The sequence below is a fragment of the Priapulus caudatus genome, unplaced genomic scaffold (assembly GCF_000485595.1).
Source record: "Priapulus caudatus unplaced genomic scaffold, Priapulus_caudatus-5.0.1 Scaffold317, whole genome shotgun sequence".
NCBI classification, from domain to species: domain Eukaryota; kingdom Metazoa; phylum Priapulida; class Priapulimorpha; order Priapulimorphida; family Priapulidae; genus Priapulus; species Priapulus caudatus.
Genome location: NW_014577378.1, coordinates 14,963 through 27,018, shown reverse-complemented (window position 1 = coordinate 27,018; position 12,056 = coordinate 14,963). Strand labels below are relative to the sequence as shown.

The 12,056-nt window shown below is 46.6% G+C and overlaps 1 protein-coding gene across 1 annotated transcript in view; it reads left to right on the top strand.

Moving 5' to 3' along the window:
- Positions 1–12,056, top strand: part of LOC106808946 (myocyte-specific enhancer factor 2C-like) — a gene marked incomplete at its 3' end in the record, with an annotated part of 59,048 nt that overhangs the window by 41,424 nt on the left and 5,568 nt on the right. Inside the window, exon 3 of the mRNA XM_014811869.1 lies at positions 5,330–5,533. Within this exon, the coding sequence (XP_014667355.1) occupies positions 5,330–5,533 (204 nt within the window). The remainder of the gene's footprint in view (positions 1–5,329; positions 5,534–12,056) is intronic.

The window sequence follows — 12,056 nt, the reverse complement described above, 5'->3', positions numbered from 1 at the left end:
TTTCAGTGCATGCACGTTACTGTGTAGAAACCTTCAGAAAAGTAGAGTTTATGCGGCATGCGTGCAGGGGCGTACCTACGGAAAATAGCGCTTATGGCAATCACTGAAATTGCGCCCTGTCCTAGCACCTGACACCCATCTTTTAGGTAACTTTACCATAATATCAGCTCAAAAATAGAAAAATCAAGCTCGTTAATATTTTAATTAACAAATTATGGCACAACAAATAAAACATCTTAGTTGGAATTACATGAATAAATTACTCCTATTATAATGGCAAAATGATTGAACAATGATTAACAATTTACAGGGTTTCTTCTGAGGGAGAATTAGACAAAGGAGGTAATGGCTAGTTTGGGGAAAACGCGCATTATGGATTCAAATACAGGATGTATTGATATACTTATAGGTATATAGATACAGGATACACTTATCAGTAAATACAGGAACATTTTCACAACGGCGATGTTAAAGTTGACAACGGCGGTTCGCCACTGTGCCTCCTATATGGTTTTATAATACATTAACGTCGTGGTGTCCCGGTTGCAGCAGTATAGTGACGTGGTCTGAATGCACCAGCCGGTCAACGTCTTAATAATTGATAAATAATTCCAAATGCACAACGCGTTGGCATTTCACATGAATATGAATTCATCTTTAAATATTCATTCGTAATTTTATTATTCCGAATAATCATTTATATAGTAGCAAAAAGACATGATTTACGTACGGTGACGTACACGCGGAGTTCGACGTATACAGAGAAAGTCCATTAAACAAATTGATCATTACCTTAGGTCATTTCCCTTCTTTCGGAATTCCCCCTCTCCCTATTTTCATTAAACGAGACAACTGAGGCAGTGGCTACTCACAATATAAAATATGTTTGTCCGTCCTACGTTGACTCTCTTCGCGAAGGTAAATAATACTGTGATGTATTCAAATGTTTGCTAATACGATAAATAATATTGCAAGATTGGGCGTAACGCAGTGCGATGTGCGAAACGCCTTTTAGCGACGGAATGGTGAAAGTCGGAAGATAAGCTTGTTTCGCGTATTTTGCCGCTCACTGCCGATTTTAAGTGCTATTTAAAAGATGAGATTATTTTTCATCCTGCTTCGACGCGACATGAGGCGTATGTGTGCACACCGACGGAATATTTTCCTTTTCCTCTTTTTTTGCAGTGGAGTTTAATTTACGCTCGCACATAGCTCGCAGAATCTAGATTTCTTTCTCGGGTGATGGCTATATGAAATTCTTGATTGAGATTTAATTCAGGGTCTCACAGCGGATTGATGCCAATAATCTGCTGCCCTCGCGCGTCGCGCGGAGAAAATACGGCTTCGGAAGCTGTAATCAGCGCTTTATTGGCTGAGTAACGTACGTGCGTGAGTGCGTGCGCGTGTGTGCGCACATGTACAGCAGGTGTACGTGCGCCCCGGGGAATCATACGCAGTAGGGCTGGTCATACCAGCTACTCTGATAAACAACATCGACGTTCCAGCCGTAGTGTGAGCGCAACCTAACGCAGGGAAAGGTGCGATCGTCGTTAATTCTATAGCTGATCATCGGTAGTGATAAGCTCGCCGAACACACGCGGGGTAATGCAATGGATTTGTGTCCAATGGAGGCGGTCCAGGCCTCCGCTTCTCACGGTGTCATGCATTCATCGTCGTACACGGTGTCACGCAAAGTGTCACACGCTACTGTTTAATATAACGCACGGAAATCTGCTCTAGATGAAAGCTATTGTCGTTGCATGCGGTCGCGGCCGACCAAAGGTGCGGGACCTTTTCAAGAAATCCATTCCACTCTCCATGCAACATTCAATTATAACTAATGGTCTATGCAAAAGAAGAGAAACACTTTTCAAACTCGCCCCATTAACTAAATCATCTGTCGATCGCAAAAATACGGCTCGGCGTTACGTCATCACTACGTCTGAGTCAATCAGCACACACTCAACGTACGCGTATTCAAACACGAGAGAGAGAGAGAACGGGAGAGAGAGGGGGGAGGAGGAAAGGGACAGAGAGAGAGAGCGAGAGAGAGAGGGGGGAGGAGGAGGAAAGGGACGAAGAGAGAGGGGGAAGGGGAAGAGAAAGAGACGCAGAGAATGTGGAGGAGCACAGGGAAAGAGTGCGAGGGATATATAGTATTATATAGAGAGAGAGAGAGAGAGAGAGAGAGAGAGAGAGAGAGAGAGAGAGAGAGGGGAGAAAGAGAAAGAGAAAGGGGAAGAGAGGTAACGCGCGCATATATTGTAAACTAGGAATATAAAGGAATAACATCGTAATAAATCCAGGGGCGCTTTGTGGCTTCCCTCATTGTTCACAACAGATCACACTTGATCGTGACAGACAAAAGATTGTGCCGATGCCTTTGTTCGTGACCGTGACAGGTGCGAATGAAATGTCCATTTATAATTATCTATAGAGATGAGGAGCAACATGTTGATGATGATAATGAAGATGATGATGATGATGATGATGATGATGATGAGGATGATGATGCTGATGATGATGATGATGATGATGATGATGATGATGATGATGAAGATGACGATGATGTTATTGAGGCTATTACTGTTGTTGTTGTTTTTGCTGCTGCTGCTGCTGCTGCTGCTGCTGCTGCTGCTGCTGCTGCTGGTGGTGGTGGTGGTAGTGGTGTTACTGCTGCTGCTGCTGTTGCGAGTGGTGGTGGTGGCGGCGGTGGTGGTACGGGGGGTGGTGGTGGTGCTGCTGCTGCTGCCATGTATTTGCAGACGATCCGGCCGCTCTGTTTGTTCTCGTTTTGAGTCGCAAATTGTCGGGTCACGTGCCAGTCGAGTCGTAAATGTGATAAAAAAAACATTTGTTGCGAGTGTTCTGGCGTCGAGAAGTTTTCTTTATACGCTCGCTGTCTCAATGCGGAATATATTCACTGAGTATGACGCGTGCGGGGGGTGTTTTCCCTTTTTGTAAGATAGTTATAAGAAACGTGAAACTCGTGGATCCGTGCACCCTTCTTTGTTTTTGCAACGTTTTTAACGTTTGCATTTGGCAGTTTCTTGAAAATGAACGGGAAAATGACGTGCGTGAAGTAGATAACTGATCATGAATGATAATCAAGAGTGGTAATCAAGTTACAACGGTTCGAGTTGTTGTTCGCTAATTGATATTCGATAGGTTCGATTGTTATTTGACAGTTATCTTCTAGTTTTTATTCAGCAGTCGTTTAATAGTATTTTTTAGCATAGTTACGTTTTTCTTATTTGATGGTTATTATTTGATAGTTATTGGATAGTTAGTTCACACTTGGAATTTTTGGTTGCGGAATTGATGCGGCGTCTAATCGCATGATCAGGAATTTTATCTGAGAAGCTATCTTACATTAATTATATGTATTTACGTGTATGCGCGTGCGTGCGTGCGTGCGTGCGCGCGTGCATGCTTGCCCCTTCACTAGTCTTCCCTCCCACTACTCCCTTTTTGCTTCACCCTTCTCCCCCCTCCCACTAGCCCCTGCTAGTTTGAACCTTTTCCTTTTCTACTGGTTCCTCTTCGCTTTAACCCTCCCCCCCTCCAACTAGCCCTTGCTAACTTCATCCTTTCCCTGTCCCGCTAGCCCCTGCTATCTTCAACCCGTCTCCTCCCACTGGGTCCTGCTAACTTTATCCATTTCCCTCCCACTGGCTCCTGCTAGCTTTACCCCTTCCCCATCCCACTGGCTCCTGATAGCTTTACCCCTTCCCCCTCCGACTGGCTCCTGATAGCTTTACCCTTTACACCTCCGACTGGCTCCTGATAGCTTTACCCTTTCCCCCTCCCACTGGCTTCTGATAGCTTTACCCTTTATACCTCCCACTGGCTCCTGATAGCTTTACCCCTTCCCCCTCCCACTGGCCCCTGATAGCTTTACCCCTTCCCCATCCCACTGGCTTCTAATAGCTTTACCCCTTCCCCATCCGACTGGCTCTTGATATATTTACCCTTTACACCTCCCACTGGCTCCTGATAGCTTTACCCCTTCCCCCTCCCACTGGCCCCTGCTAGCTTTATTCCTATGCCACCACTGGCTCAGCATGGTAAGTATTCTGTTTCCCATTCACGGTCACATTAAAATAGTTTCTAATTGAACAGCACGAGTTAATATGTGTTTAAGAAGCATTTTAAGTGATAGAGAATGTTGTCGTACGGATGGACCTTTACCAATTACCCTCCAGCACTTTACTTTCGTAAAAATAAAAAATAACATAATATCGCGTAACTTAAAAACTACACATTGTATATATTAAAAAAATAACATCGGCGTACCACCAAAATGTCGTGCGTGAAGCAGTAATCTACATTTAGACATCAGAGTACGATAATGCTCTGCAGTGACGCAATTCTCCGCACATTAGGTCGGCTATACAAGCAAACGATAATACTCTGCGGGGATTCCGCTCTCTTCACACATAGTCGGCTACTTCTCCCAGAATACGATAATACTCTGCAGGGATGGAAGTCTTTGTACATAGAGTCAGCTACTTCTCCCTGAGTACGATAATACTCTGCAGGGATGCAAGTGCCTTCTTATAGAGTTAGCTATTCCTCTCAGAGTATGATAATACTCTGCGGGGATGCAAGTCTATGCACACAGAGTACATCATATAGACGAAGAAGAAACAGAAGAAACGCGAATCTAATACTAACTATCGATATTATTGGATATAAACAGGAAGTCCCCGGGTTATGCAGATACAGACGTTCCTAATTGGAGCTTTACACCGGTCGAAACGCGCTGGATAACATACGTAACCCCACTGTACGTATATTGATAACGTATAGTGTAGTATATCATATCGTAGTGATAATCCGTAGCAACTGTAGTGTAATGCAGTTACCGGCAATCGGCTGTAGTCTATACTACGCCTTGTGATATGTAAGGATGTACTACAGTGTCGTTGTGTGTGGCAGTCAGCTGTGGTCTTCGCTACGGTAAATTGATTACACGTAAAGAAGGACATTTCGAAATGCGGATCTCTCTATGATTTCTCTCTGGCGATGCATACTTGACACACATCGGTGGTCGGCATCAACAAGACCTCCTGCGCTGCTGCGCCGCACTAATGAGTTATTGCAAGATTCTTCACGCCCCCAGAGGAACTGCCCGCGGTGTGCGTGCGTGCGTGCATGCGTGCGTGTGGTGTAGCGTGTAGGTAACGTGATGGGCAAAACACGATTATACAGCCGACGGCATTCTCTGTGTGAGTACGAGTGCGTACGTGTTCTCTCTCTTTCTCTGTGCGTGCGTGCTGTATGGTAACCGCCTTGTGGCTCAACACCACCTGCTCGTGTCTTTCAGGTGACATTCACGAAGAGAAAGTTCGGTCTGATGAAGAAGGCCTACGAGCTGAGCGTGCTGTGCGACTGCGAGATCGCGCTCATCATTTTCAACTCGACGAACAAGCTGTTCCAGTACGCCAGCACCGACATGGACAAGATCCTGCTCAAGTACACCGAGTACAGCGAACCACACGAGAGTCGGACTAACAGCGACATCATTGAGGTGCGTGCGGCTTATACGTGCACTTGCCTTCCCTTGCTGCGTGCGCGTAGTACATAGTTTCCCCGGTGTTAGTAACGTATTGTACGCCTATACTGGCGCTAGCCGACAGCGACGCCTGCTTTTCTTGCGTGAGCGGTGGAGTCATGGTGGTGATCAAACGTGTTATTTTTTTCTCCATGTGGGTGTCACCTGTGCGTAAACAGACACCCAATGAGCGAAGTCTCGTTATCTGACCTTGCAGCCGCTCTCACACACACTCGCCGCCGACAGGTGTAGCGTTACCTAATGTGTCTCGGCGCTAATGTAAGGCTGTTTGTTGCTCGTGAGCGGCTGTTCATCGTGACAGGCTTCATCACGGATTAAAGTGAACGCGCTCGGTTCCATGGCGTTCCGTCTCTCTTTCTCTCTCTCTCTCTCTCTCTCTCTCTCTCTCTCTCGTCGTTTTTGTCTCTCACTTGGTCGCTTGCTCTCTTTCTGTATCTCGCTCTCTCTCTCTCTCGCACACACTCTCCCTCCCTTGTGTCTGTCTCCCCCCCCTCTCTCTCTCTCTCTCTCTCTCTCTCTTGCATTCTCTCTTTATCTCTATTTATTTATCTATCTATCTAGATATCTATCTAGCTATTCATCCGTCTATCTATCTATCTATCTATCTATCTATCTATCTATCTATCTATCTATCTATCTATCTATCTATCTATCTATCTATCTATCTATCTATCTATCTATCTATCTATCTATCTATCTATCTATCTATCTCTATCTATCTTTCTATCTGTTTATCTATCTATCTCTCTATCTGTTTTTCACTCCTTACTTCCGTCTCCTCCCTTCCCCTCTCGCATTCTTTCTATTAATCAGGCCGGCTGTGGCAGGCACCACAGCGGGAGACCGTTACGTACATCCTGTTTACCTGTCAGCTCCACCACTCCGAGCATATACCTTCCTCGGCTTCTCCCGACCCGCGTTTCTCCGCTGCGCACGAGTTTCATAGTCGAGCATCGTTCCACCTCCCAGCCCAGATTCCCTCCACTTCCACACTCCCACTCCTATATATCTAGATGTCAACCGTAGTTGCCCTTTGCCGTGCGTTGTGCAGAGCCATTCGCGGTTGCTGTAAGAGTACATCGGCACCTTCTCCACGCCCTCGTCTCATCACAATACTATATCGTTATCACTACTCCCACTCCGTTCTGGGGCTTCTGGACCTCGCGTGTGCGCGCGCAGAGGAGATGACGCACACGACGGCATGCGAACATCACTGCGGCGCCCGAACGCGTTTATACGGTATCGCTCTATCTCATAGCGGCGGTGGCGGCAGCAGTAGCAGCAGACGAAGAAAATGAAGAGGAGACGAAGAAGAAATATTGAATTAACAAGGCGCCATGTTGGGGGGTGCAAGCGCGGAAGACTCGACAAAATTATAGTTAAACCGGCTCGCTGGTCACGCAGAAATGCTGGTTATAACCAACATGCAACCCATGTTCATGGTTGCGCATCATCTTCATGATCGTCATCGTCGTAGCATCGTTCTTCTTCTTTTTCTTCTTCTTCTTCTTCTTCTTCTTCTTCTTCTTCTTCTTCTTCTTCTTCTCCGTCTTCTTCTTCTTCTTCTTTTTCTTCTTCTTCTTCTTCTTCTTCTTCTTCTTCTTCTTCTTCTTCTTCATTGCGGTTCTTCATTGCAGTTCTTCTTCTTCTTCTTCTTCTTCGTTTTCGCTTTCGCTTTCGTTAGTTACACGATGACCATCATCTTCGTCATCATTTCCTTCTTTGTGCGTCACTTGCTGAACCGTCCTAGCAGTATCTATCATTTGCTTGCGCAGCCTTAATTCGCTCGTATGAAGCCATCGCAGCAGCACCGTTCTTCCTCGGCACTCCGAGCGATGTTCATGCGAACATCGATACATCTTTTATTTTTTCAACGGTATCTCGTTTGTTCATCAGTCAATGCCGTCTCGCCCGTGGTTTCGTAAAGCTGATAATTCCACCGCCTCCCGATGGCACCCCTTTTGTTAATCCATCTCGCCCTCTGCATTGCCTTTCCTTGTAAAGCCGATCAGTATACACCTACTTCATTTCACTGCTTCTATCAGGCTATACGGTTACGCTTCGCCTGGGGTTTCGTGGCCTCTGCTAATCACACAACTGCCTTGCCCCCAGCGTGCGGTCACCGCACCTGCGGTTACCTGTGCGGATAACGAGATTTAATTAACGTTCCTGCTGCTGCTGCTTCTCTTCTGCATCCGCCTCTTCTTCCTCCTATTCCTCTTCCTCCACATCTTCTCCCGCATCCTCCTTCGTTTTCTATTATTCTCGTAATCCCCCCCCCCTTCCTCGCTGCCGCCAACCAAGGAGGATGCTGAGGGAAGCTGTGAGAGATAAAGGTCACGCTGCGGTCACGCGCAGCTGGATCCAGGAGGTTTCCTCTCCACGCGAGAATAAGGGAAATTCTCTCTCCGGCGACCAGGCGGGCGTTGGTTGGCCATAATGATTAGTCGATGAATTTTTTCCCTCTTAAATTCCCGCTGTGCATGCGGGCGCGAGTTGCATATGCTGATGGTTGCGCGCGTGCAGAATGTTGCACGAGCTTGCACGGTTGCAGCGATGTTTTGTGCCAATATCTTGCACGTGCAAATATACTCATGCAACTCGTGCGCCGAAACCGAGAGATTTTGTCGTCGTGAATTTCTTATGAAATGCTGTATTTTACTGCGCCCACGCGCACGCACATCCGCACCCACGCAAGTACACGTTCGCGCACGCGAGAGAAAAATCGGAATAGGGGGAAAGAGAGACAGGCAGACACAGACAGATAGACTGGCGGACAGACGGATGGACAGGCAGACAGGCAGACAGGCAGGCAGGCAGACAGGCAGGTAGGCAGAGACAGAGACAGAGACAGCGACAGAGACAGAGAGAGGAGAGTGAGAGAGAGAGAGAGAGAGAGAGAGAGAGAGAGAGAGAGAGAGAGAGAGAGAGAGAGAGAGAGAGAGAGAGGCCGAGAGAGAGAGAGAGAGAGAGAGAGAGAGAGAGAACGATGAGAGAGAGAGCGAGAGAGAGAGAGAGAAATGAACTCGGTGCGGTGCTTGCAGTAAGAGGTGATGCGATCTGACAGGCAATAAACAGGTTACAGCTTCTATAGTACGTATATTCAATGCTACAAGCGTACGTCCCAGCTAGCTAGCTAGCTCAGGATGTTTATGCTCTTTCTCCCTGACAAGCCACTGCAACCTGGTTACCAAGCAGGCACTTCCTTCGTCGTTCACGCAAGCAGACTATAGTTAAAATATGAGAGCAGTGCGTGCGTGCATTTACATATATGTATGGCGCACGTGCGTGCGTGGGGTTTGTACCCGTGCGTGCGTGCGGGTATGTGTACCCACAGGGACTTGGGGCGTTTCAATAAAATATAATGCTAAATAAATTCGAAATCTATTTACTACCAAAGTCTTCATGTTTCTCTACTCTCCTTCACCGAACCTTGCCATTGCCGACAATTTCCTGTAAATGCCGTCCAAATGCTCATCTGCAACACACGCTGGCTGCCGCACCCTAGCTGCTGCACACTGACACATAAATATATAGTTATTTTTATATAAATCCATATTTTTTTTGTATATAAATGTAAATATAAATAAATTTTTAAATAAATATAAATCTATATATTTGTGTGTCAATGTGCAGCAGCTAGCGTGCGGCAGCCAGCGTGTGTTGCAGATGAGCATTTGGACGGCATTTACAGGAAATTGTCGGCAATAATAGGTGAAAGAGAGTAGAGAAACATTAAGACTTTGGTAGTAAATAGATTTCGTATTTATTTAGGATTATATTTTATTGAAACGCTCCAAGTGCCTGTGTGTGAACATGCGTGAGGGTCCGTAGTGTGTGCGTGTGTGCATTTGTTCGCGCGTGTGTGTTTGTGTGTGTATGTGCGTGCGAGTGTGTGCGGAGTGAGTGTGTACGTATGTGTGTGTGTGCATTTGTTCGCGCGTGTGTGTTTGTGTGCGTATGTGCGTGCGAGTGTGTGCGGAGTGCGTATGTACGTTTGCATCGGTGCGTGCGTGCGTGCGTGTGTGCGTCTGCATGTGTCGGCTCTCCGCAGGCTTTGCGCTAGGTCTAGATCTGCCGCTAGCGCTATTCTAGATCTGGCAGTGACTGGCTGCCAGCAATAGCAGCTGCAGAATTCACTCGCTACTACCTGCTCGAATATGTCCGTTCCCGACGTAGATGTTGGTCCAAAAATAAAGTTTATTGCCTAAAAATACCCAAGAAGGCTAGAATAGGCGCCATTGACTGGGATGAGAGAGTGTGTGAGTGAGTAGTGCGCCTACGCCACGGCGTGGTGTGATTGAATTTTCAGTCTGTTAGTTTACGCCTACACGCGCATGCACGCACGCACACGAACATACGGCGTACGCCACCTTTCTGCTTCAGCCGCGCCGGCGTCCTTCGACCTCTCCTTCGCTCCGATTCAGATTCCTCTTGTATTCGCATTGCACTCCTTTTATACTCGCAATTTTACTATTCTTGTATTGCTACTATATTGCCCTTGTGTTAAGTTACATGGCTGAGAACGCTCGGTAAACTGCAGAGAAGAATTTGATAAACGTTATTGTAGCGGTACAGTGAGCACGCGCATGTTCAGATAAACAGCAGGAAACGGTGTGGAAGTGGGAATTTGGAAGAGAAATGGAAGGGCAGGCAGTCAGGGATCATTAGCGGATCCAGGAATGGCTTAACAAGGGAGGGGTACAATCACCAGTCGAGGGACGAAGGGTTATGTAGGAACACTGTACACTGCCCTTAGCGGTTTGCGGCAAATCTTTTTAGTGCTTCAGACTGCAAAGCATCGGATAACCGCTAAATTCTGAGAAACAATATTAAAATAGAGGTTTGAATTGCTCGTTGAATCGCTGATATTAGCGCTTTTCCTATTCGTTGTCTCGTGTTAATGCGTGAACGTGGGTGGGGGGGAGGAACCCCCGATGCCCCCCTAAATCCTCCAGGGTCGGCCAGTCGCCCCACTCGCGCGCATGAATATACGAATCTCTTCCCGGTGCGTCACGCGCTCGCCCGACCCTTGTTTGCACGCCGTCCGTTATACACATTGACACTTCTGGAAAGCTCCGAGCTGCTGCTGGGATATGTCCCGATGACTTTTCGAGCATTGTAGCTGTTGTAGAAATAGACAGTAGGCCGATTGTGGAACAGATGGCATATGAAAGCATTTATAGATTGCGAAAACGCGTACGGTATATTGGCGGCTTGTGTCACGCAATTTTCTTCTCAGGTAAGTGTCTCAGAACCTCCTACATGCTGAAGCTCGGTGTAGCGGACATTACAATAGCTAATATCGTTTAGCTACGGTACTCTATATTATACACCTCAGCCGAATAGACTACAGCACGAACCACCGCTGACAAGAAAAATTGTAAAGAATATATATATAGAAATGTTGAAAACCCCAAGCGTGCTGTCTTATTTATGACGATATATATATACATCACATCAAGAGCTAATAAACACCTTATTTATTAGCTCTTGATCACATGTGTGTGCGTGTGTGTGTGGGGGGGGGGCTTGTAGTGCGAAAATCTATTATGCAGTTATGATCTTTTCTTTCGAATGTCATCTGCTTTAAGGTACGTCTAATGCATCATATCTTCTTATAAGCCACGAAATCAGATAGTAAGTATAGTAAACACTATACAATAATTCTATGGCAACTGCCCGCCCCCGGCCTAGCCACCTACCGCTAGGAATATCACGTTGACATTTAATGAACCTATGATAGACGGAGAGGGAGAGAGAATGAGGAACGATAGCTGCCTCCCAGCCTTAGCCAGACACCTATGTCATTTCCATTTAATGAGCGGAGATGGGTGCGAGAAAATGTGTTTACGTTGGAAGCTGGAGAGCGAGGGTCTACAGGGGATATATGAAATGATGGTTCTCAGAGAGAATTCCGTAGATCGTCGGAGTTCTGACCTTCATACTCGATCGATGGGCAAGGTTTCTGGCGTAGCCGGTGCAAATCACCTGCAAAACCACATCTTGTCATGTGATTTTGAGATGGTGATGTGGAAGTGATGACTATGACGATGATGATGACGACGATGATGATTACGATAATGAGAATAGTGATTATGGTGATGGTGATGATGATGATGAGGAGGAGGAGGAGCATGAGAAAGGGGAGGAGGAGAATTAGGAGCAGAAGCAGCCGCAGCAGCAGGCGGAGGACGCGTTATCAGGGAAATCGAGTTGCGATATTTTCTCTCCTATAGATGGCGGTTTTTTATGCCGTTGTTAGGGGCGACATTACCATTACGTTACCCGGGTGATGATGTTGTCGACGACGCGTGCGTGCGATGCGATGGCTTTTTAGTGTGTCGTCGAATTCGATTTTATCTCTCGCCTTCATCTCTCCCTCACTCTCTCCTTTCCTCGCGTTCTCTTTCTCTCTCTCTCTCTCTCTCTCTCTCTCTCTCTCTCTCTCTCTCTCTCTCTCTCTCTCTCTCTCTCT